Source organism: Dioscorea cayenensis, chromosome 2, assembly GCF_009730915.1.
Source record: "Dioscorea cayenensis subsp. rotundata cultivar TDr96_F1 chromosome 2, TDr96_F1_v2_PseudoChromosome.rev07_lg8_w22 25.fasta, whole genome shotgun sequence".
Lineage (NCBI taxonomy): Eukaryota > Viridiplantae > Streptophyta > Magnoliopsida > Dioscoreales > Dioscoreaceae > Dioscorea > Dioscorea cayenensis.
In genome coordinates, this window is record NC_052472.1 from 23404337 (window position 1) to 23429923 (window position 25587).

The 25587-nt window shown below is 35.3% G+C and overlaps 5 protein-coding genes across 7 annotated transcripts; all 5 read right to left on the minus strand.

The window, feature by feature from the left end:
* Nucleotides 1–141: 141 nt before the first annotated feature.
* On the minus strand, nucleotides 142–4837 carry LOC120275699 (protein GDAP2 homolog). Its single transcript, XM_039282372.1, has 15 exons — nucleotides 4673–4837; nucleotides 4042–4552; nucleotides 3811–3888; nucleotides 3660–3715; nucleotides 3307–3426; nucleotides 3123–3193; nucleotides 2829–2922; nucleotides 2262–2474; nucleotides 1823–2077; nucleotides 1610–1718; nucleotides 1010–1077; nucleotides 775–844; nucleotides 607–681; nucleotides 422–513; nucleotides 142–337 (listed from the first exon to the last, which is right to left on the minus strand). Exons 2-15 carry the CDS (start codon nucleotides 4357–4359, stop codon nucleotides 256–258), a joined length of 1701 nt encoding a protein of 566 aa, XP_039138306.1. The 5' UTR covers nucleotides 4360–4552; nucleotides 4673–4837; the 3' UTR covers nucleotides 142–255.
* A 363-nt stretch (nucleotides 4838–5200) lies between these two features.
* On the minus strand, nucleotides 5201–9219 carry LOC120271522. 3 transcript variants are annotated; one of them, XM_039278225.1, is made up of 4 exons: nucleotides 9155–9219; nucleotides 7207–8326; nucleotides 6435–7105; nucleotides 5201–6339 (listed from the first exon to the last, which is right to left on the minus strand). In XM_039278225.1, the coding sequence occupies exons 2-4, from the start codon at nucleotides 8289–8291 to the stop codon at nucleotides 5321–5323; spliced, it is 2775 nt and encodes a 924-aa protein (XP_039134159.1). In that variant the 5' UTR covers nucleotides 8292–8326; nucleotides 9155–9219; the 3' UTR covers nucleotides 5201–5320. The 3 variants fall into 3 exon arrangements, with proteins under 3 accessions (XP_039134159.1, XP_039134146.1, XP_039134152.1); XM_039278212.1 differs by lacking the exon at nucleotides 9155–9219 and adding an exon at nucleotides 8722–8943; XM_039278218.1 differs by lacking the exon at nucleotides 9155–9219 and having other exon boundaries at nucleotides 7207–8388.
* Nucleotides 9220–11633: 2414 nt separating this feature from the next.
* On the minus strand, nucleotides 11634–14042 carry LOC120277733 (mitochondrial import inner membrane translocase subunit PAM16 like 2-like). The gene is made up of 4 exons (XM_039284586.1): nucleotides 13906–14042; nucleotides 12587–12674; nucleotides 12154–12284; nucleotides 11634–11996 (listed from the first exon to the last, which is right to left on the minus strand). The coding sequence occupies exons 1-4, from the start codon at nucleotides 13906–13908 to the stop codon at nucleotides 11883–11885; spliced, it is 336 nt and encodes a 111-aa protein (XP_039140520.1). The 5' UTR covers nucleotides 13909–14042; the 3' UTR covers nucleotides 11634–11882.
* A 2298-nt stretch (nucleotides 14043–16340) lies between these two features.
* LOC120276043 (cytokinin riboside 5'-monophosphate phosphoribohydrolase LOG3-like) lies at nucleotides 16341–18681 on the minus strand. The gene is made up of 7 exons (XM_039282790.1): nucleotides 18438–18681; nucleotides 17922–18019; nucleotides 17723–17753; nucleotides 17242–17341; nucleotides 17000–17070; nucleotides 16765–16908; nucleotides 16341–16640 (listed from the first exon to the last, which is right to left on the minus strand). Exons 1-7 carry the CDS (start codon nucleotides 18558–18560, stop codon nucleotides 16545–16547), a joined length of 663 nt encoding a protein of 220 aa, XP_039138724.1. The 5' UTR covers nucleotides 18561–18681; the 3' UTR covers nucleotides 16341–16544.
* Nucleotides 18682–20404: 1723 nt separating this feature from the next.
* On the minus strand, nucleotides 20405–25033 carry LOC120276037 (putative pentatricopeptide repeat-containing protein At1g13630). The gene is made up of 6 exons (XM_039282784.1): nucleotides 24546–25033; nucleotides 21933–24045; nucleotides 21717–21807; nucleotides 21125–21434; nucleotides 20865–21048; nucleotides 20405–20763 (listed from the first exon to the last, which is right to left on the minus strand). Exons 1-2 carry the CDS (start codon nucleotides 24925–24927, stop codon nucleotides 21989–21991), a joined length of 2439 nt encoding a protein of 812 aa, XP_039138718.1. The 5' UTR covers nucleotides 24928–25033; the 3' UTR covers nucleotides 20405–20763; nucleotides 20865–21048; nucleotides 21125–21434; nucleotides 21717–21807; nucleotides 21933–21988.
* Between the last annotated feature and the right edge of the window lie 554 nt (nucleotides 25034–25587).

Sequence of the window (25587 nt, forward strand, 5' to 3'; positions counted from 1 at the left end):
TTATTACAAAATTCAGCTTGTAAGAAAGAGCTTCAACATTACGAGAGATGTACAAAGATACATGTTGCACTTATTTGAACACTGGAGAATGAAGTGGACAAGTTTGCAACTTCACAACTTCATTGGTAAGATTAATGATGATAAAGAACAAACTAGACAAGCTAACAAATGTACAGATGATTTATCAAGCACAAAAAGAGAATAAAACAAAACATAAACTACCAGGCGGGCCTTCAGCTTTCAGGAGCTATTATCTCAGGCAGAAGGTCTGTGATAGATATATTTTGTTCTTGGATCTACAATGAGGCCTTTGCCTCCGTTCACTTCAAGATCATGCCTGCATTGAATCATTGGAAAATAGCAATGATCATATTGTTTGCTCAGCTGTGGAAGAACACGAAACTTAATAAATAATACTTACTGAAAGACAAAATCTGGGATCGTCAACTGCTCACGTGGTACATATCTAAAGAGCTGCAATAAACGATCAACATATACAACCTTCCGCCACACCTAATGAAGATAACAACATGTGGGAAAGTTTTTTATTCACAAGAGTCCTCATGCAAGTTCAGGCAACTTCAGATGATATAAAAAAAGGAGTACCTCTCCATCTACCAATAGCTGCAAAGCAAATACTGCCGCCTTGAGACCCAGAGTGGGATGTAGAACATATATCGCCTATGAACAACATTTGAATGGTAAAAAATGAAGTACAGGCACAAATATAAACTTGTAGAACAATATTAAGTTGGATGGATATTAGATACATACATGCAGATTGCGCTGGTGTTTACGACCAAGTATCTGTTCTAACCGCTTCATCCATCCAAGATCTGGTTGTCTGTACAACTCATCATATAAGTTATAAAGTATCAACTATACACAAACAAACTTGAATCAAGGCGGGAATATGACAGTACACATAAATAAGGATATGTATACAGAGTGAAAGCCCACTTGACACTCTAATTTTGGCTTTTGCCATAAGTTGACCAGAAATACTTACACTTGCAAAGATGCAGCAGAGTGAAGATAAACAATTGTGTAAGGCTTCTGAATCAAGGGTTCAAATTCCTACAAATGAGAATTAGGATCCGTCAGAGCCATAAACGTGTGATGACACAAATAACAAGTTGAGAAGCACTCCAAGAGAAACATAGTCGCGACATTACAAACGGCCTGAGATCCTCATCGGAATATAAATACCCAAAAAAAAATACAAATAATATGCTAGTTCCTATGCATTCATCACAATGAACATTCCTTTGCATCTTTGGTGACTTCCTCTCGAACACTGCCAGCAGTGTCATGCCACTATCCTCGCTCCATAATGCTGGAACTCAGGACACAAGCTTAAAAAATTGCCAGAAATAACATGATTGAAGCAATGAACCATGCAACAATGGCAGTCAATAATTATACTTCAGGGGAGCATTTGCATTGTTCGAAGAAAAACGATCAACTATGTATTACATGGCCAAAGGAGAACGAATATATACTGTGTAATTCAATAGCGGCATGGTGGACTGGTTACTACAAGATAATCCTTATCACACAGGGAACTGTCCAATGAAGAACACAACATAATCGACTAGATCACGTGTACCTTCACCACATAAAGAATGAAGCGCTCCAAATCCATACAGCGAAGAAGAAAATGAGCTCCAACAACAACCATCACCGGACGACCTTCACTATCTACACCACCCCGATAACTAAAATTGACAGTTTGAAGAGAGCATGCATCAGCATGCCACATATCAGCTTAACCCAAAATATCACTTAATTCATGATGTTAACACAAAAACAAGCCGCTTACACAATTTTCATTTCTGCAATCTCGGAAAGATTTAGAGAATTCGCTTTGGCGAGATATCGGGAATGAAGTGAATACTCCTCAGCAGCGGAAAGTGGAGGGCCACCAAGATCCCCAAATCCTAGCAGCTTAGCACAATTAAAACCACCTTTTGCTTGAGCAGCCTTCTCCCATTGCTCTTTGCGCTGTTGATCAGGGTCCTTAATAAGTGACATGAAAGCCGGATCCAAGTATGCATCCAATTGAAAAGATTTTTTCCTGAAATAGTAAATAAATTTTCACTTAGATAACCACCTTGGGCATTGCAATTAAAATATTTATTAAAGAAATATATTAAACATTTAAAAATGATTATTATTCATCCAATTTTGCTTCCAATTTCTGTAACTTTATAATATTCAACATTAAGAGAGAATTAAATAATTAGCAATTGTTCACTAACCGTTGTATAGTCAATCCCACATCACTAAGAGGAGGATCTATAGTGGCAATAGAAGGTTTTGGGGCATTCACAGAAACTGCAGGCAAAGGTTTGATTCTAATCTTCCGCTCATCTATAGTAGTCTCCCCATTCTCATCCCCTACATCAGCTGGAAGCTTAGATATTGCAACCTCTTCTTCATGCTTGTCCCTAGGAAAGTAAAGTGGAAGCAATCTGTGGAAACACATGGACATCAGCGTCAGACAAGTAAAGCACATTAATAATTCACCATCCACTCTACTTGAGCAACATGACAAACAATACACAACACATCTCCTTCCCTTTAACTGAAAATGCTACTTGAGCAACATGACAAACAATACACAACACTTCTCCTTCCCTTTAACTAAAATGCTACTTGAGCAACATGACAAACAATCCACAACATAGAGAATGCTCCCTTCCTTTAACTCATGCTATTTGAGCAACATGGCAAACAATCGACAGCATACAGAATGCACCCTCCCTTTAATCAGATCTCTCCCCATGTGACATTTTAATTAAGAATTTAAGGCTTTAAAACAATACCGTTTATAGATCTCTGTATCAGATGACGTAGATGTACAGAAAACAATAGCAGTGATCTTATCTTTCTGTTTCTCCAAAAATCTTCTGACAGTCCCTGACGAATTACAAAGTAAAGCAGAATTAGGCCAAAAAATGTTGGTATGAAACAAGATAGACACACTCAAATGTAGTCAAAATTGCATAGTAAGATCAAGAATCAAAATATCTACAATCAGATAGAATGCAATATTAATGCTAAAAATTAAGATCAGCAAACCGTCAAGAAAAATAAAAGAGAAATTCTAAGTAACTCACTTATTGCTACATGTGCTGCCGGTTCACGGGGATAATTTTTGGATTCTATATAAATGCAGCCCATCGCAATGCTGTATCCATAAAATTACAGTATAATCAGCAACAAACGTACCCACATAGTGAGATCAATATCAAGGACTAAAGTCAGAAGAAGTCAAGTATCCTTGGAATCCAGTTTGCCCACCTCTGAAGTCCATTCTCGATAAGAAGCTCCAGGCAAGACCTATAACAGTGACTGAGAGCGTTTTCAGCAGCAGTATGATACTTGACAGCATATTTGGGACCCACAGTATGAATGATCCTTCTGCATGATTGCTATATCAGGTTACCGTAAACATCCAAAAAGAAATGTTTAAAAATGAGAAAATACAGATCGCAAACTATATTGTCACACAAGAAAATCTACAGAGTCAAAATAAGATGTTTTATAGTTCTTGTGAATGTAATATCAGTACAAGGGAAAGCAATTTAAGCTTAGCCTACAGCACAATTTAATTCTTTACGGGAATGCTTAGAAAGTGAAAATCAATTGCCTACCTAGCTGGAAGATCATATGCATTGGTCATTTTCGCCATGCCAGTTCTGCAACCACCCTGGGAACAAATAGCAAGGCACAGAATCACCATCTAAAGCTATTTAACTCTAGTTCGTAAAAATAAACAAATCCTTCAAACCGCATCAAGCTTACCAGCGTAGCACATTCCTCAGCAAGACCTGGTCCGGCAGCAGCATGCAGCCCAGGGCTGCTGTGAGCTTCATCCAAACTCTACTAACCAATTGGAAAGGGGAATCACTAATAGATAATCAATTGGGAATGCAAAATGTTCCATAATGCCACAATATTCAAAGATACATTGCATAAATTCATAAACAGTGGTCAGAGCCGATTATATTTGCAACGCAAAGGATGATGTCTCACCTCATTGGTAGAATTAACTACAGCATCAACTTCAAGATTCCATGGATGGCCACGCCACAGATATATTTTGGAATTGATCTCTTGATCAACCGGAAACCTAGATACCACCCCATCATTCCCCGCATCACCCTCGGCTGAAGCCGTGAGAGGATCCGAGAAATAGGAGAATGGAGAGGAAGGATCCCCGGAGCCATATGTCGCGGAACGTTGGTCAGCGTCGATCCACCTCGGCACCTGGTCCAGCGTCACCACTCCGTCTCCGCTGTCAGATGGCAGTCCGCCCCGTGTTGGACCGGCCGCCGCCACGCTCCGGTACATCCTTACGCTCCCAAAACCAGACCTTTACGATATTTCCAGAAATTTCTCCCAAACTTAATCACAAAAAAAGGGAAAAAAAAATCGTCCTTTCCTTGACAAAATCCGCACCAAATGCACCTAGAATTGATATAATCCCAAAATTCCGCGCAATATAACCAAGCAGCGTGCGATTGGAGACCTAAATCTTAATTACCTACCATAAATCAATACGAGAATCCATCTCAAATTACTCAGAAGATCCAAATTTATTTTATGGGAAAAAAAAAACATATTGAAACCCACAAAGGAGATATCTTTCTCTACAGAAGCTAACCTGACACATGATCCCTCTCCCACAAACCCTGAAGGCCATCTGATTTCAGAACAAAATCAAAGACCAAGAAGGAGCTTCTGCAAGGGATCGGAGGGGAGGGGGGTGGGGAGCGAATTGGAACCCTAAGAACGGGCATCGAAATCGTGATGCCAGAGCATCAGCCAGCATCGATAGATAGGATCCCGCGATTGGAATCGATTATTTCCTTTTTCGTAGTCCTTATCTCGAGGCAGAACTCTCATTGTGAAAGCAAGATCGGGCTCGCTCTCGGCCCGTGGCCCATGTTTGTTTGATCCATTGTTCGGTTCAGTTAAACCAGGATTAAATATTAATTCGTTCAATTAACTCTGATACTAATTTGTTGATTTTGTCATATAATATCAATGTAATTTTCAATCTCTCAAAGTTGGCGGATAGAAAATAGATAAATCATAAATATTATAGATAAAGATTTATTTTGTCATTGCAATGACAACAACACCAAATATATATAGAATGAAATTGTTATAATATAAATTTCATGTTCTTACTGTAAATACAATTCATTTATATCGAAAGCAATAATATGATTGAAGTATGAGAGAGTAACAGAGACGTCATAATTTATGAAAGCAATCGTAGACAGACCATGATGCATGCATATATGGTTCAGAACTTGGTGCAATTCTTAGGCAGACCAGTGACATGATCAACAACCACTAGCTCTGTGTCACCACAGCTGAGGACATCCTGCACAAGCTTCGCCCCAGCAGACTTAAGTCCCTTCAGTGACAAGGCCTGGTTAAACAGGTTCAATGCCGGCAGCTTCGACGCCGGCGGCATCTTCCCGGCTGGCAAGAACCTTGTGAAATCATCCTTCATCAATGGCACTTCAAAATCAGCCTTGTTGTGCTTCAGCACATTGTCTTTTGCACTGATGTGAGCTCCAGGTTCCATGTGGTTTGTGGAGAAGCTCATTTGGTTTGGAAAGTTTGGGTACAAACTGACATACCCTCTCAGGTACATCATGTCAATTAGGAACTTTTTCCATGAAGCTTGCCATCCATTGGTCCTGGACTTTGGTATCTGAACTGGGTTTTGCTTGGCATCTTCAGTGAACCTCATGTTCATGTATGCATAGAACTCTCTCCAGTGTTTAGGGAAAAACACAGCTCCCCAGCTGCATGGGAGTTGGTGCAGGTATGGTGTGTTTGGGTGTATTCTTTTAAAGAAGTCAGTTGCATTCCATTTAGGCCTCTCTTTCACAACCTCAACAAGCCTTGGGGTGTACAGAGAGATGGAGGAAAGCTCAGGGAGTGACACTTGAGGATCATAGTGATAAGCCAAGAGTGCATACTTGATCCATAGGTAGTAATAAGGAGACACTTCAATGTCATCTTCTAAGAGGAGGCCATAGTCATCATCTGAGGATGGATACCAGCTCTCACTCACAGCTCTGATCAGCCCTCCTTGTATGATTCTTCGACGAATGGTTTTCGGTCCATGAGGCCATTGGAAGTTGCTCACTACTTTAAGAGTCTCCTCATCCACCTTGCTGTCCATGTTGAAGCTCAACGGAACTTGGTCTCCGACATAGAATGCATTCTGCAGGGATCTAAGTAATCTCTGCAGCGATACGGCACGGTTTTGGGTGATGATGTTTACTGATATTTGCATCCTGTTCCAATCTGCAAAAATTTTGATGAGATTGTTTAATTCAAGACTGCATATGATTTTTGTAAACATGAATCTGAGAGTAGTATATAGTTTTGATTATTTTTACTTGGTAATGCGGTTGGGCGCAAATCAGCCATCCAGAGGACCTTTGGAACAGCAGACCTGGGCAGGAGTACCAATTCAGTGTTGTTGACACTTGTTTGAGCAGCCATTTTCAGAGCATTTTTAACATTGACATCAATATCAGCAACTGTGATCAGTAAACTTGGGTTGTGTATTTTGACAAGGCCTTTCATGCTTGAATACACTGCTTGCAGAATTGGAACCTCAGAGTTTGAGGCTCCTGAAATGGCTCCAATCTCTAAATCAAATATTTTGAACCTTCTTTCCTTGCATACAGTCTTAGGCCACTTGAGAGCAGCTGCAGCCTCTTCACAAGGGCAAAAGCCGCCGCCGGAGACAACGATGTAGACCTTCTTACCCACAGTTGTGCGGAATTTCTCAAGAAGAGGAGCTAGAGCCTTTACTTCACTGATGGAATGAGCATAAAACAGTGCATCAATTTTCTGAGGATACATTGCTGCCCATTGAGTAATGTAGCCGGTCGAGAGTGCACGCCACCATTGATCGTCTCGAACTTGAACTATATCCTTGAAAATTACAGTGGTTTCGGAGACATAAGCAAGACGGTGCTCGCTATCTCCCCATGTTTCCTTGTCATTAGGATCAACAGGCAACACATATGAACCAGCATTCCTGTATTTCTGAAGCTGGTAGCTGCAATTGAACGTTGAATGCATAATCAAAATCACACAAGTTCAGAAGTAAGAATTGAAATAGATAAAAAAGTAAACAAATAAAATAAAATGCTCAGTCACCTTAGATGCAAATCTTCACCAGTCATGAAAGTGAAGGGAGTCTCTACAAACAGAGTCTTGACGAGATCAGCAGAGAGGAACCATGAGCTTGATAAAAAATCAACCTGAACAATTGCATCAACAGTGATATCATAGGCAGGATCTGGCAAGTATAAACCTGCTTCCTTGGACCGAAATTTTCGGTAACTTGGAAAAGTAAAATCCTTTTGCCTGAAAGGCAATATTCTTCCAATGCTACCCAATACAGAATTCTTGTACTTGTCGGTGCCACCTACGTGAGACAGAATCTCAAGCATTTTCTTACCAGGAATCATATCATCATCAAGAATGTAAATGAAATCTGATTCAGTCTGCAGAGCCATCTGAAACCTTCCATAATACTTGAAATCATAGCTCGAACTGATGAAGCTAATCTTCGAGCTGTTATAACTCTCGACGATCCTTCTCAGTGAGAGCTCATTTGGGCTGCCAAATGACAGCACCCAAACATGATGGAAAGGCAATGTTTGATTGAGCAATGAGTCAAGTTGCGCGCAAAGTGTTCTCCTCTTGAAATGGTTTAATATCACAGTGATCTTTGGCACATCAGGACCTTTAGCATTCCACTTAGACTTCATCTTCATAAGCTCTTCAAGTGTTTCGGTACCTGAAGTTCTCTTCTGAAACTCCAACACTTCATCGTAGAGTTCCCTTTTGAGCTTGATCATGACTGCATCATTTGATTTTTTCTGCAAGAAATCAATCTGTTCATGCTCACATACCTCAGCAGGAAATTGTGGCAGAGGATTTCCATCAAAAGTCGAGAGCATGTGTGGCTGTGTGATGAAGTGTTTCCAGTGTTGAGCAATCCTAGTTGCCCATGAGAAATCTGGTTTGGTTCTTAAGTCCACACTTGGACTCATGTAGTATAGAAGGAAGGTGGCATATATTGCAAAGGTGAATTGAAGGCAGGTAAGAGCTGCGACAATGCGCGAAGGCGAGCTCTTACCAGTCCTCACCTTACTAGATTTCCCAGTAACATATTCATTGATTATCCCTTCTAAGTAGTCTCCATTTCTCATACTCGGAGTCCGAACGACACCCATCGGCACTTGGTTTCAAGCTTGTAAGATAGAGATATCTGCATCAAAGCAACAGTTCAGCTAAACCATCTTATAGAGTTGAGACATTATTACCACACAATTCATTCTCATGACTCCCATGAACAGAAATAAACATAATCATACAAAAGTAGTATATGAAAATAACAAGAACTTGAATTCATTTAAAAAACACTAATGAATCGTTCATCACATGGGATGCCAAGCAAAAAAATATATATGAAGATATTAGCTTCATAAATGAAGTAAATTGGCAGTAATATCTAAGTTCAGAGAGATTGTAATACACTAAACACTCATATAGTAATTTGAGTAATCAAAACAAAAGGATAACTTTTGAACTCTGAATCAATTTATTGAATGTGCCAAACAGAAGAAAGCAACAATCACCAAACTAGCTTAGTTAAGCAAGCACCTTATAAGTGTCTGTATGGATACTAAATGCAGGAAAAGCAAGCAAGGTGAAAAGCTTTCAACAAGATGAGATCCACAATAATTTTTGGAATGGTTGAAACAGAGAGTGAAACATTAAAGAAAAGAGAAGAGAAAGTGAGGAAATGGGAGAAGAATGAGACACCAAAGCCTTTTATAATATAAATGGAAAAGAACTCTAAGGAACACAAGAAGGGGAGGAAAGTGGTGCTTTGGAGTTTGAGAAGCAATGGATCAAGTGCAGAGCTTAAATAGATATGCAAAAACACAACAGGAAATGAGTAATGAATCACATGGGAGTGCATAATGCCATAATGCATAATGCATAATGCAACGTGTGAGAAGGAGAAAGAGAGAGAGAGAGAGATAGAGAGAATAAGAAGGGATGGTGGAGTAAAGAGCGTTGAAGGCGTTACCTTCACATTTTCTCATGCATTTCTCCCGCTTCAGACACCATCAAAAAGCCGAAATTGGATGCGCATTATATGTTTTTTTTTCTTCTTCTTCTTTTTTTAAATAACAAAAAGATGGAAACAGTACTTAATTATATATAACTATAAAGATTCAATCTTTTCTTCACTGCTCTTCCTCGTGTGTTTATAACTGGAATTGCTGAACTATAACAATAAAAAAAAGATTTGATGTTTTTATATCAACTTTTTTTTTTAATACTAGAAAGAAAAAGAAATAATGAAACAGGGGGGGATTGAAGAGGTCAAACTAAAGACACAGAAACCAAGAGCAAGAGAAACCTTTTATTAAGAAAGAAGCAAATCCCAATGACCTCAATCCCAAGAGAGAGAACTTCAGGTAGTACAACTTCAAAACCTCAACTCCATTGAGAAATTTCAAATTTGGAGAAGAAGGAAAACCATTGGCTATATATATATATATATATATAATATGAAAACAAGCAATAAGAGAAGAATTCAAGCTTAAACAGCACAAGTCCGGCTACATAGATGGATCTTGGTTCTTATTAGTAGAAGTTACAGAGTAGGAGAATATTAGTTATATTAAATGGATTTATATATAAAAAAAAAAATGGCATCTTTGACTTGCAACTTATCATGATTTGTATATTTAACTGAAATGAAACTTCATGCTTGTTCATCTTCTTCAACTTGTTCTTCTGTATATGCATTTTTGCCAAACTTTTTTTGGCAGGTGTGGGAGCTTGCTTGCTTGCTTGCTTGCTTGTGATAAGAAGCTTTGAAATGAGGCTTGGTTGGTTTCTTATTATATAACAAAAGGCAAAGAGCAAGAAAATGATTCTCGCCATCTTCATACTATTTTATTGTACTTAATTAATTCAATGCATGATATCTGGAGCTCCATTATTTATTATAATTTACGTTGGTTAAATCAAGGGAAAGAAAGCATTAGATTAAGAAAGATGAATTCAGTTAGACGGTGTTATAGAAAACATGTTCATCTGGTTGTTCATAAAGTCAAAAATCAAAGGTTTTTCTTTTTTTATTAAAAAGGTGGTGATTTTATTAAAGAGAAATACATGATGTAGTAAAAAAAATACAGCGAGAAAAAACTAGAAAGATAGAAAACTGTAAATCTCACCAGATAAAAGGTTTTTCTCTTGTTTTACATTTTTATAGTGATGTAACAATTAATATTACATTTTAAATATTCAATAAAAAAAACTTCCTATTATTTATTTTAATTGCAACTAACTCCTCCATCAGTTTTTTTATTTTAGGTAGATAACTCCACCATTAGTCTCTTTGTTATGACTTATGAGTAAGATTTTTTTGTGCTATTATAGTAATTATAATAATAATTATTATTATAAAAATCCAAACTCTTTTTTCATTGAAAAAATATAATAATGACATCATTGTAATTAAAATATTTCACTTAAATAATGTATAGTTGAGATTTAGTAATAAAATTGTCTGTGTGGTGTGGCTTTGTCTATATTATTATTATATATAATAATGTAATACCCCAAACTATCATTCTAATACTTAAAAATATAAAATGATCAAAAACTCATTAAAAACATATTTACTTTCATCATGTTAAAAAAAATAGAAATAAAATTGATGTTAAGTCAAGTAACAAAGAGCCATATTTCAGGGAACCTAACTTTATTCGATTTTTCCGTCTCTTAAATCCAAAGTCATGCTCTGCCAGTTTATTTACACTCAAGTCTACAATCAAGCCATTGACCACAAAAAATGGGTCAAAACCAAACTCATGAAGATTGAGTCAACTCCTACAGTTTATTAAACGTGTGGCCTTTGTTGCATTTATAGTCATAATATATGGCCTAACAAGAATGAGGAGAAATTTGAATAAATTTAAATCTCTTTTAATCTCTTAAATGAAGTCCATGTGCATCTTCTCTTTGCATTCAATTAGGTTTTAATGCCTTGTCTTTAGCTAAGTCAAACGTATATACTTCAAATGGTAACGTCTAACTTTGGGTTCTATCTTACCATGTGGAGTGGTACCTAAACATTAGGCCTAGCACGTGTTTGAGACCTTCTTCCAAGACTCATACATACACCAACTGATTTCACATTGGTAAGCCCTGATTAATGCTGGACATACTAATAATTCATAATTCCTATTCCTTAGTACATATAATATAGTTAGATTTTATTGGTCTGGCGCGGCGCAGCGCACCAAAACCCAAGCTATAATTTGCTCCTATAAATCCATTTACACATTTGACTATATATGTATATATATATATATATATATATATTGTAGTTATACTTTATCAAGAAAATGATTGATCAATGCTTAAAATTACTGAATATTAAGTCAACCTGAATCACTCTGAGCATAGTGAAAATTCATGACTCATACCTGTACATTGAAGGGTATATTGAATAAAATTACCCCACATAATACACTGCTTACTGGTTAGCCTAAAACAAGAACAAGTTGTGTAGATTTGATGTGATTGTATAGTTTCAGTTACAGAAAAGAGGCGCTCAAAAATTTGTTCATCAGTGATGATGAGGTAATGATGGTACTATAGACATACAACTTCATGAGTTCATTTGCATCTCGTATCATCAAACGCATATACGTACATGGACAACAATTATGTAATCAAAGCTTCAAATTTTCAGACATATGAACACAAGTCTCAGGTTTGGAAGGTTAGGTGCAGCTTCAACTACTGTTCTGCTGGTAAACAGAGTCTAAGCACTCCTTAGCCCTGTGGACCTTCGATTGAAGGTAAAAGCTTCCATTTTTTGCATTCCTTTCAAATAAGATGTCATACTTCTGCATGCATGAAAAGAAATAGGTATTGATTGAACAAATAAGATAAAAGTTTGCAAATTTGCAGAAGCTTTGTGAGACAATGGAATTTGCAACATCATGCCGCAAAGTGATCATGATAGCATTAATAATTTTTTTTATGAAAAAAACCCTTTAATACCTGCACGATCTCATCCCAAGATGATTGTTCAGTAACACCTAAAATCTGCCTTGCTTCTTGTTCAGTCATGGCTCGGCTTGCTCTGCGAATATTATTTAAAGTTTCTTGTGCAACTCCAGTTTTATTTGCATCTATATTACAAGAAAAGAAAGAGAAAACATAGATGGATCAGTATGTGATCACACTCATGTAGGTCAGAAAGCCATTTAGCTCGCATCTGAAGGCAGATCACATGTTTAGCTCATACATTAGCATGATGTATCAATAAGCAAAAAAAAATATATGGAAGCTGCCTTTTTCCTAGCATGCTTAATTGACCTATTTACATCACTTGTGCATTGAAAAAAAAAACTCTCTTGAGAAGAAGACTGAAGCATACTACATGATAAATTCTTAAAAGTAGATCTGAGGTTAGGGATAATGAAGCTCTTACTTTCAAGTGCTTTGCGATATGCTTGTACCACAGCCCTTCCTAATATTCCAGAGCCCATTATAATCAAGTTAGCAAGAAGCTTCGCAGCCTGATTCAACACATCAAACAGAGACAAATCCATTGTGAAAAACAACAATTGTATATTAAACTCCAATGGAAACCTGTAAATGCAGAAAATAAAACAGCAAATGATTTATCACAAGAAATTGTGGTCTTTGGGTTAACATTTCATATGTAGTTATAAACTGAATGGAAGATTCAGCCTCCATTAGATGCCCATCGCACTTCTAAGTTTCACAGTTTCTTAAATCCAATCATACATAAATCGATGGAACAAGGGTTAACCACTTATCAACTTGTCAGGTGAAACAACAATCATTCAGATCTTCTGCTACATAAAGACATAAAAATTTCCATCTCTTTCCAAATTTTAAAATCTAGGCAGCAAATACATATAATAGTGAAAACTAGCCTTTGTATCTAAAAGTTGACACTAAATGAGTGCCGTCTCATTGCCCTTCAAGCACTAATTATAACACTGCACCTTCTTTGCTTTACAAAACTTTCATAACCAATACATCACAAATGAAAAAAATTACAAACCACCTGGACAGTAAGTGATTTATCAGAAGGAACGATAGTCTATACATTCAAATATAGTTAAGAACCACATAGAGAATATGAGAAGAAGATCGATTCAGAATGCATTAGAAGATAGTCAATACATTTCTTAGTCCCAATCCTTTTCAAAATCCAACCATACATAAACCAATGGAGCACGAGTTAACCAATCATCAACAACTCTTCAGGTGACACAACAATGGATTCAAATCAATTGCTACATAAAAATAAAAAATGTCCAATTTTCTAATCTTTCTAAAATTTGAAATCTAGGCATCAAAATATAGATTTTCCCCCTTTCATCTATAATTTGACAATAAAATAGTTCCCTTTAATCACTTTTTGGGGGCTTAAACAACGAAACATTCATGACCAGTAGTTTGCCAATGAAAAGGATATCAAACTGAAAACAAAGTCTCAATTTCTACAGACAATTACGGGCAAATGCGAAGTTTGTGCCTCTTGCCCACAAGTAAGTTGTTAATACTTCAAGCAATGAAATCAAAGACAAGAAAGACGCTATAAGTTCGAATGCCAGCACAAAATTGCACAAATCCAATCAGCATATATTCAAACACATTGCTTGCATTATATAATACCCTCATATCTCATCAACCAAACGAATCCTTGAAAACCTCATCATTGTTTCAAAAGCAAAAGAATCGAAGATCATCAGAAGGGAAGAAGAGATCACAAACCATGATCAATCGATTGCGATAATCAGCTCCGCGAGAATCTAGGGTTTCCAACACGAACGTCGCTAGTAATCTAGGGTTTCTCGCTAGTAATTGCGAGAAGGAGAGGAGTTTGGGAACGATGATGAATCTGAGCGGAAAGTTCGAGAAACCGGGAAAACACTAGGCATTTTGCATTTTAATCCCTTTCAAATTTTTTATTTTTTTTCTTTCAAAAATTATCCGTCACATGATTTTTTACTTTATTTTTATTAACAGAAAACCCTTCCCATTTTTTTAATGAACTATATATACTACAATTGATTTAGAATTTCATTGTAAATACCTTTTAATTTTACTTTTATTTTAATAAATAATTGGATAAGATTTTTCTCATGACTAGACATGTCAAACGAATGGAGTAGTATGCGAATGGATAAATATACAAATACCCTTTTTTTAATGGCCTATGTCCATTGTTTAGTTCATTTTGCTTATTAACCAAATATATATATATATATATATATACTAAATTATAAAATTATTATTCTCTTGACATGTTATTTGGCTTGTTTAAATTTAAAAACAAAAAAAGAGATATCAGAGGGAAACCATTGAAACTATATATTATGAAAAATGAATAATATTTTTTTTCTCCGGCATGAAAAATTAAAATTTGTTGGCTGTGGATGGAGGACGATTTTTTGTCCTCTTTTTTGTGGTTGGGTATTTTGTGTTTTGGGGGGTTGAGTTTTGAGTTTTGGGTATCTTGTTGCTCCGATGGAGACATTGTTAGAGCTACATGCTTTTTTGTATTTATTCTTTCTATTAATATATATGGTTTATCCACCTTTTTTTAAAAAAAAAAAATTTAAAACTTGGATCCAATTTTTTTTATTTTTTAAGGTATAAAATTCAAAAATAAAGCTATTAAGGAAGAGTGACAAATACTGTTTATTTGACTTTTCTATCACATTTTAGCATAGGATTATTTTTGGAGGTTCATTTTATTTAATTATTATTTTTTTATTGAAACCATCTTCCCTAACAATTCTAACATTATTCAGATAGATCTCCCATTAGTATTAGAGTATACCTCAATAGTTGTTAGAGGGTCTTTAAGATTACGATGCTTGAAGGTTTTTTGTTTGTTTGTTTGTTTTGTTTTGTTTTGTTTTGTTTTTTTTGTTTTTTTGCCTATTTTGACCCAGATCAATGTATATTTTTTTCTTAATGTTGTTCTTTTTTTATTGTTTGTTCAAGTCATATTTATATTCTTATTATTTTGTGACTCTTGTTTCTTTCTCCAATAAATTATGGTATTTCCATCTTTATTTTTTTAAAAAAATCTAACATTATTAAAATTGGTTATATTCTTTTAAATTAATTTTTATATTTTATAATCAGAAAAAAAATATCAAACCTTAGTGCTCACACATTTTTTATTTCAAATGATGGAGGGTGATTATGTGTTTGTTTCTTATGAGTGGAAGATTAAGTGGTTATTTTTTTTCATATTAATTTGGTATTTTATTTATTTCTTTTATTTTTTTAATTTACTTTGTGTTTATTTAAATATAAAAATATACGCAATTACGAGATTAATTGTATTGATCAGTTTAAAAAACTAAAAATTGATTTTATCAAAAAAAAAATCACAAGCTTTTAATTGATGTAATTTAAAAAAATTATTTTTGGATCAATATTCGATTATTTGGTGATAAATGAATGTACTATCCATTTGCAACTTTAGATTAAATTTGTCTAAGTGAAATGATCTATAATCATATCTAATCATGCGCATGATCGTGATCGTCAAACAGTTAAAAAATGTGCTGTTTTATGATGCATGTTATATTCTCGCATATTCTATTTCTAATAAGTAAAAAAGCACCGTAATTAATTCTGATTAAGATCTCCACAAACACAACATTTTTAGTGAAGGTTTACTTTGATAAGACCAGTGGCCCACAAGGTGAATCCTATCCAAACTCAAATTATTTATTTATTTATTTTAAAAATAAATAAATAAATCGCTTATTTATTAAAAATAATAAATTATTTATTTTAGTTATATGTTAAAATTTCTTTCTTTCACTTTATTTGCTTTTTATGTACTCTGCTCTCCTCATCCCTGGTGAGGATAGTAGTTTCCTGTATTGTTTTTTTGTTTGTTGTCTTATCTTTTGTACTTTGTTTCTCTTTATTTGCTCTTTTTTAATGAATTTGTGATTTATTTATAAAAAAATATGTTAAAATTATATGGAACAAAATAATTTATTATCTGTGTGGACAAGTCCCAAACTCTCAAATCCTCGACTCAATAGTTGACAGGGATTTTTAATTTGGGTGAAAAATAAAATTACTTTTTTTTTCTCTGTGCAAGCAGATGTAATGTAAAAAAAAAAAAGATTGTTAACAGTGAAAAATATAAGGATAAGAGGAGATAAAATAAAGGATGATGAATGAAAAAGATGGATTAGGAATCTAATGAAGAGAAATACTACACTGAAGTTCTACATTTTGAGGTTTTTCTTGTGATATATTACAAAAATAAATTCCCCCACAAAAGAGTGTATAAAAAGTTGGATAAATTTTCTACTAGTCCATTCCCTCTTGACAATTCATTAATTCATCCATGAAGAAGAATATTGTTATCACTCTTATCTTGTAAGTCCACAAACAGGGGATTGCCCAATCTGCTGCTCAGACTCCCATTTCAGCTTACAAACAACTCTGTCATGGCAAGGAGAATATTCCTGAAACACCCAAAAAAAAAACAATAATCTAAGCATCTCCATTTAAGAAGTACAGTTTATCACCAATGGCACAGGAAAAAAAAAATAAAATTACATGTTTGATATATAGTATAAAATCACACACCTCTAATTTCTTCACAAGTTCCTTTGCTGTAGGAGCGGAGACAATGATATTTTGGGCACCCCGGTTAATGAAACCTTCTTCTACAGCTTTGTCTATGAATGAAAGCAATGAATTATAGTATCCATCCACATTCAGTAATCCAACCTGCAGTGAATTCAACATGTAAATTAAGTAAACAAATTACATTTTATTTTGTTATTAAAAAAATATATACATAAAAAAAGTGAGGATTTACCGGCTTGTCATGTATGCCTAATTGAGCCCATGTTATGACTTCAAGCAACTCCTCAAGAGTTCCATATCCTCCTGCAAATGGTATCAGAAAATGCATTTGGTACTGAGATAAGAGGACATGCATGTATCTAGTCTGAAATTACAAGTGATCTGCTTTTTTCTATTATAAATTCATTAACTTGTCTTGGTTGGTGGTAATGCTATTGGATATATATATATATATATATATGAACACTAACTAACCAGGCAATGCAATGAAGGCATCAGAACGCCTGGCCATCTCTGCTTTTCTTTGGTGCATGTCTGCCACTGCCTTCACCTCTCCCACTGTCACACCAGTTATCTGCAATTATTTTACCATTAAAGCATTGAAAATTTTCATAAATTTATGACCATTACCAGTACAGCAGTACTGTACATGTGTGTGTATATAACAAAGAGGTGGTCACAACTCACAAGTTGTACTTGGATGCATACAAATTCCAAGAATAAATTAAACACATATAGCAATTAAAGATGACAAAGATTAATAAAATAAAAACTCATATATATGATATATCTCAACCATTATTAAAAAGAAGTCCTATGTCACTCTGACCTTCTACTAATAGAAGTATAGAACAGAAGAAAGCAAACAAAGTTTTTTCTGCATTTTTTTATTTTATTTCATTTGTATATTCAGTTATATATTTGGGAGAGAAAGAACAAGAGGAAAAAAAGATACCTCTCGAGGCATGAGAGTCTTGGGAATCACTCTGCAGAGAGAGAGAGAGAGAGAGACAATACCATGACTACATGAGAATGAGATACAATAAGAAGAAACAAAACCAGTGCTTATAATATATAACTTTTGTGCTTCTTCTTGCTGTTGTTGTTGTTGTTGTTCAGTATTTCTGTGAATAGTGAATACAAAGATAACTTACCCAATAACATGCCTCCCTCCATCATAAACAGCTTGGGAGATCAATCCCATCAATCCAACACTCCCACCACCATAAACCAGGTCAATGTTCCTTGAGACCTTCAAACATGCACAAACCAAACCAACCACTTTAATTACTTTCTGTGTTTATGAAACTAATTTCTAATAACTCATAAAGTAGTACATTCACAAATGAGTTAGCTACTTAATGTATTGTACTTGAGATGAAACAGAAGGTGAGGAAATTCATGAATGCACGACAGTATCAAATACATTAAAAAAATAAAAACACACACACACACACACACAAAGCAAGAATATTCCATTAATATTTCATTGCTTATATATAAATGCATTTAATAAAAAATAAAAATAAATTAACAACCTTGTTGATTGACAAGCAGCAGTAAAAAACTAAAAATAAGAAGGATATATATATATATATATATATAGAAGAGAGAAGGGGAAAGCAATTAAATAAAATAAAATTAATTAAAGAGAAAGGAATTAATACTACCAGCTCATGAGCAAGGTCTATGGCAGCATCCTGGTAGCTCCTCTTCCTGCCATGGCTACTACCACAGAAGACACAAATCCTCTTGAATCTGGACTCACTCATTCCCACCACCTCTTTCTCCATATCCTTCTTGGCTAGTTAGCTTTTCCTCACTGCACTCTGCCTTTTTTTTTGCCCCTGCCTGGTTGCTCACCTTTCTAATAGCAAGCATACAAACATCCACTACTAGATGACACCTTTGTGTGCACTTTTCCATGAGTGTATATAAAAAAGGGTGATTAGCACACGAGCACCAACACAAACACACACGTGCGAACTTGTAGTGACTTGGATTATTATGGAGGTGGTGAGAGAGACACACACTGCACACACACACACAAAGAGAAAGAAAGAGAGAAAACATTGAGCAATGAATGGTGTGTTATGTGTGTTTGTAGAGCTGTCTGCATCTCATTATTCATTTCATTTTCTTTAACGTTTCTTTCAAAATACTGGGTTTTGTTTTTTGGGTGTATATACTACTACTAGTAGAATAAGAAGTAGTAATAGTAGTAGCTAATAGTAGTAGCTAGTAGTAGTAGTAGTGGTTGGGCCCCAAACATGTCTAGCACTGCCATAGAAGGTGCTGAGAACAGTACAGTGTGTGGTTGTGGTTCTGATCAAGATAAGGTGTTTGTTTCATACTTTCATGTTTGGATGATTCTTCAATATTTCATTCTTATCATTCTTATTATTATTATCCAAACATATACATCATGAGATTAATAATGGGCAACTAGCCAAGTGAAAAACAAACTCCATTAACTTCCTCCATGACCTCACAAATCCAATATCTCTAACTTAGTGTTTTCTTTTCACTCTTCACTCAAACATATATATTATATTATATTAAAACATTAAAGGAATATATAGAGTGAGTGAGTGTTTGAAAGTAAGTCACCCATGCTGAGCAACCACCTGTGACCAGACCAAGCATGCTACCCTTCCCTCCACGCCAACTGATACCCTTTCCATGCATAACCCCCAAAAGGCCTACAACACCATAACATTGTCATTCCCTATGTAGTTGGAAAGTAAACATTTTTTTTTTCTATACATTAATTCATCTCAATTATACTACTTTTCATATAAATTTTATATATATATATATATATATATGATCTCTTGATCCTCCTTTTCATTTATTGCTTTTACATGTGCTTATTAATCTGAGCTTCTCTGAGGGAACAAGGACATCCTTACTACGAAACTATAAATATTTAGGACTGAGTTTTTCAAGATACGAAACTGTAAATAAATGTTTACTGTTTTTATATACTTATTAATCTGAACCTCTGCAGGGACATATATATCATTGCTACTTACTATGAATAAATGTTTTACTGTTGGTATGATTATATATATATACTCATTGATGTATACTCCTCTGGGAACATCCTTACAAAGAACCAATTCAAATGTTTTTAATGCACGTAATAGGGTTGGCAATAATTCATTCAGTGGACACTAGGTACTAGGTCCTCAATAAGTGGTCTCTTGTTGATAAGTAACTTCCCATCCATCTCTTATGTCTTGACTCTTTATTTATATATCATGCAAAATCTGCATGTATTTTTTTTTACCAAAAATTTTAAGATTTTAGAAAATTGGGATTGTTGGTTTGACGCGCTTTCAATCTTTTAAAGGGTTTGAAAAATATAATAATAAATTAAATTTTCAATGAGTGAAGATGAAGATGAGAGATGAAGATGAGGGTGGGCTTGGACTGGAGAGATATCATTCATATATACCTGTGTGTTGGAAGGACAAGGATGACAGTTTATTAACAAGACTGTGTACTGAAAAGACTGGGCACTTCTTTTCTTATCCTTTTACCACCACATGCCATTATTTATGCCATGCTTAGGAAGGAGTGCCCCTGCACCAGATATTTTCTTTTCTTTTTTTTTTTATCTTAAAAAAAGAAAAAAAGAAATAGCAATAAAATTGAACTGTCCTCCAATTATAAATTCAGATGGGAGCATCACAGTGTTGCTGGGTACACAGAACAGTAAACTCAGTTTTAAGACTGACTGCAGTAATACACATTACATACACATGCATGATGCATGTAGCAATTTAGTGAAAATCAGAGAAAAAGAAATAGAGACATTATTGTAGTCACACAACAAACAGAAAGGTTTATTTTGTTCTGCAACCTGTGTGTAAAATGTGACAAAAATCACATTCATAAGCATGAATTTAAAGTGGCAACCGACCGAATTCATCGTCAAACAGAGGTGGGCAGCAACTTCTCCATAATCCACAGCAGCACAAACACCACAGGCTAACAAATGGAAATTTTAGCATATTAGACGACATTTTCGACATAAGATAACAAGCAGTATTATATATTAAGATAAGAAATGATAAAAGAAACCGACTTACATTGTCGACAAACAATCAGATGTTGGTGGTGCTGGTGCAGGAGGAAGAAGAGGCACATCCGGTGTTGGAGGAGGATCCATTCGTAGTGAAACCGAAAAGGCGGAGACCAGGATAGCAACAGCATTCTCCACTAGAATTGTATAAGGATGATTCATTGTGATATATCACCAACCACCATTCCGGTCTGCAATAGGTCCAGCTAATGGTCAATCACAGAGAAAACACGGAAGTGATGCATTGAGAATCAAAGTGGTGCAGACCATAATAGAGTGAGTGTGAGAGATATTTCCACTTTCCACTTTCCACTTCCCACTCCAAAATTAGTGCTGCAAATAGAATTCATAGATCCAACTCTAACAATAGCTTCCATCTTCATCCACATATTTGTTACTAGAAATGGTAACGGGAGCAGCGTGTCTAATTCTCTCATGGTAGCTGATCAGAGACTTTTCGGAGGCTCATCATCTGAGTGGATGTTGATGATACACGCATAAAGACATCTCAAAGCCGCACATGTTGTCTTGATGGTTCAGCTCATTGGCACCCACCATCTCTTTTGGGTTGTGATTTCTGCAGAAGATGCCAGCTTTATTTAAATTACAGACATTATGGCCGTTTGTGGCTTTAAAATAAACATAAGATACGAATAATAATGGATTAATTAAAAATTAAGTTGCATTCCTTGTGAGAGTCTCACCAACAAACACAATCAAACCATTTATTTATCACCCAAATAAGCAAATGATGACATAAAACACAAAAATCAATAGCAAAAGCTTTGCTAGTTAAACAAGCTCTCAGAGCACTATAAAGCAATCAAGTAACAAAGGTAGAATCTATCACACTGCTCACCTGTGAAACTGTGTTTGTGTATCATAGAATGAACTACAACAATGCTCCCAGCATTATGTCTCCAATTGCTAGCGAAGGATGGGTTTGTTACCTGCAGGACCAAAGAAAATGAAACTTAGAGATATAGATTAATTATTTACAGAATTAAAAGAAACTGCTCGGTCATGCAAAATAAGAAACATTGCTTTATGGACAAGAATCTTTATCAATCTGTACCTCATAAAGTCACGGCATCTGTCAATTTAAATGCACAGCTCTCCTTAAAACATAAGTCATGGATAACTAAAACCACACTTCACAATTATTGCCTGTACTGCAGAAAATGAACAAAGATCTCTGTTCTTGTAGAAAGCATTGCACATTACTGCACACAACTCTTGATCTGGCAAAATACCAGCACGCAACATCATATTTAGAAATATTTTACTTTCATTTGTGTAATTCCTCTTACATAATCGATTGATTGCTCCACTGTAATCTTCAATTGAGACCACAAAACCTGCTTTCACCATTCTTTCAAAAACTTGAATGGCGTTATATGGCATTCCCTTTGCACACTGCGCTTTAATTATTGTGCTATAAGCAAATTTTCTTAAGTGTACACCATCATCCGAAAGGTACTTCAAGAATTTTTCTGCATTTCCAACTTCTCCAGTCATGCAAAGGAGATTAATAAGCAAGTTAAATGTGACAGGGGTAGGAATGAGATTTTGCCTCCCCATTTCTAGAAAAAATTTGAAGGCCATTTTTTTCTTCCGTGTTTCACAAAACCCTTGTATGATGGTATTATATGCAATTTGATCAGCAACTATACCATTTGAGCTCATACGCTCTAGTATGTCCATAGCTCTTTCTAACTTCCCTTGATAACAGAGCCCTTTCATAACCACACTGTAGGTGACAACATTAGGCCTAATTGCTTTACAGACCATTTCATCAAATAATTTTAGTGTAGCATCAACATTCCCTGCTCTACAAAACGCATCCATTAATGTAGTGTAAGTCACTGCAGTGGGAACCAATCCATGAAGCTCGCAAGTCCTAAAGAAGTTCTCTGCCACTTGTAGTTGCCCGACTCTACAGAATCCATATATAAGTGAATTATATGTGACAATGGTTGGGGTCATCCCCTTTGGGATTAATTGTTCATATAGCCCAACTGCCCCATGAACATCACCAGATTTCACATATCCATCTATCACTGTATTATACAAAATAATGTCTACCGGCTGGTCACTGTTGCTTAAATTATCTAAATACCATTGTGCTTCTGCCATCATTCCTTTCTTGCACAGGCATGAAAGAATTGCTCTGTGTGCATATGAGTTGCAAATCACTCTTTTATAGCGCATCAACCTGCATGCTTCAAGCGCCTTCTCAATTTCTCCAAGCTTGCAGTAGCCATGAATGAGAGTTGAATAACAAACAATGTCCAAATCTAAACCAATAGTTCCAATCTCACCCAGAAGTTGCTCTACTTCCCAGACCTGACCTCTTTTAAATAAAGCATTAAGAATAACACTGTATGTGATTATATTCAACTGAAAACCACATGCGAGGAGCTCCTTTTGTATCCTCATTCCTTTCTCTATATTGCCACTTTCACAATGCCCTGCAATCAGTATGGTATAAGTAACAAGATCTGGCTTCAGTCCATATATGACCATCTTCCTAACAAGTTTCCAGGTATCACTAATTAATCCACGCAACCGAAATCCATTTATGAGAATGTTATAAGTCACCACATCCAACAGTATCCCATTCTTCTCCATATGCTCAGAGAGGTCCAAAGCTTCCCCAACCGAACCCGCTACACATAGCCCGTGTATGAGTGTATTATAACTATATCTATCAGGAAGAAACCCATATTTCAACATCATGGAGAGGAATGATTTGGCAATCCTTACAGACCCTACATTGCATGATCCACTCATCAATGTGTTGAAGGTAACAATGCAAGCATTAAACTCTTTCCTTGTTCTCACCTCTTGGAAGAAAGATATAGCCTCCTGCAACTTCTGCTGCTTGCAGAGACCATCAATGAGGATGTTGTAAGTGTAGCCACTGCAAGAAATTCCCTGAGCTCCAATTATTTCATAGATGTCCCAGATTAAGTATGTGTGCCTTAGATTGTACATTAAACTATCATATGATGATATTGAGGCTTGCATGTTTAGGCCATCAATCTGTCTTAAAACAACAACCGCATCATGAACCATTTCGGACCTAGCATAAACATTTGCCAGCATGTCCCAAACAAGACTACTGAAGTCCCAGCCTTGAAAGTTATTTAATAATAATTCACATAAAAAAGGTGCTGAACCAGAACCTAAAGAAGAAAATTTCCAGAGGCATTTTAGCCAGAGAAGTATTCACATTGGGCAAATAAAATAAATGTTCAACTAAGTTATAAGAGTTATAGAATGCGAAAATAAGTTCTGATGGATTAGCAATCACTAAGACCACAAAATGAAACAAGGCAAATGCATTACTATACACTAGAAAAAAAAAACAAAATATAGAACTTTGGGAATAAGCTGACTAATAATCTGATTGGTATCATGCCAGTGAAGGTGTCATAAATCATAACCAGAGAATGGAGAGAAACATGAATATATTTCAAGGTGACTATTTTCAGAACAGAATTTCAGTATTGGATTCAAATTCAGCAAAACTAAGTAGGAACCAAAAGATTAAGAGCAAAACACATTGGAAAATTCATTACTAAATTGAAAATTATCACAAAGATATTGTTAAATGAAGCATTTTCAATATAAAAGACGACGTGTAAAAAGAAAAGTTTTCAGCTTGCTGAGAAATTTTATTGACCTTCTTCATCAATGATTTGCCTCAAAACCGCCCTCATCTCTTTCAATCTCCCTTTCCTCGCCAAGCCATGGCACCTTTCAAATTGAGAAACTCGAAAATCCTCCAATCCATGGGTCAAACCCATCATCCCCTCCACAAAGTTTCCCTCTTTCCCTTCACTTTGGCAAAACCAGAAGGGTTTGATCCCAACTTCGCCCAATAACGAACGAGATGATGCATCCAGGCCGTTTGCATCAACACAATGATCGGTCGGAAGCTCAGCCTCCAGCAAACAAGATGAGGATTTGAGAGCATGAGAAGGAAGGAGGTGGAACTGAGAGAGGATTCCGGGAAGGAAGAGATGAAAATTGGGCCTCGACGACCGGTAGATATGAAGCAGCATTGAGGAGCTAGGGCCAGGAACCCTAGCCCCTTTTCATCCAAATCGCCATTAGAGGGAACTAGAAGAACCAGGGTTTTAGACACAGTTCAAGTGGTATATAACTGGATTCTCTCACTGCTCTCAGCTCCCAAAACGACAACCAATTAACCAAAAATTAAAAATTAAAAATCTAACAAATAAATTTATGTACATATTATATATACATATAATTCCTGTTTTACACCAGAAAATAAAATTAGATTTTTATCTTTAAAACCCTAATAATATAATTAATTTTAGCAAATATTGAATTTAAAATTGAGAGTTTATTTGTTATCAAACTTGAAAAAATCTTTTGGAAAACAAAACTAAAAGTCAAAGATTTAAATTTTTTCCTTTAATCAAAATTGAGAGTTTATTTGTTATCCCTATTTTATAATAAAAAAAATATTAATGTGACCAAAGAAAATTGGTGTACTATTACAATAATTTTTCAAATAAGCAAACATTGAGTTTGATTGTTTTTTTCTTTTAAGTAAATTAGTGATTTAGCCATTTTATTCAAAAAAAAAAAACTTGGTTAGGCCAATATCAAACACCAATGCTATTTCTCAAAAAAATTCATGTAAAATTCAGATAATAAAAACATCAATTATTTGTAAATAATATAATAGTAAAAAA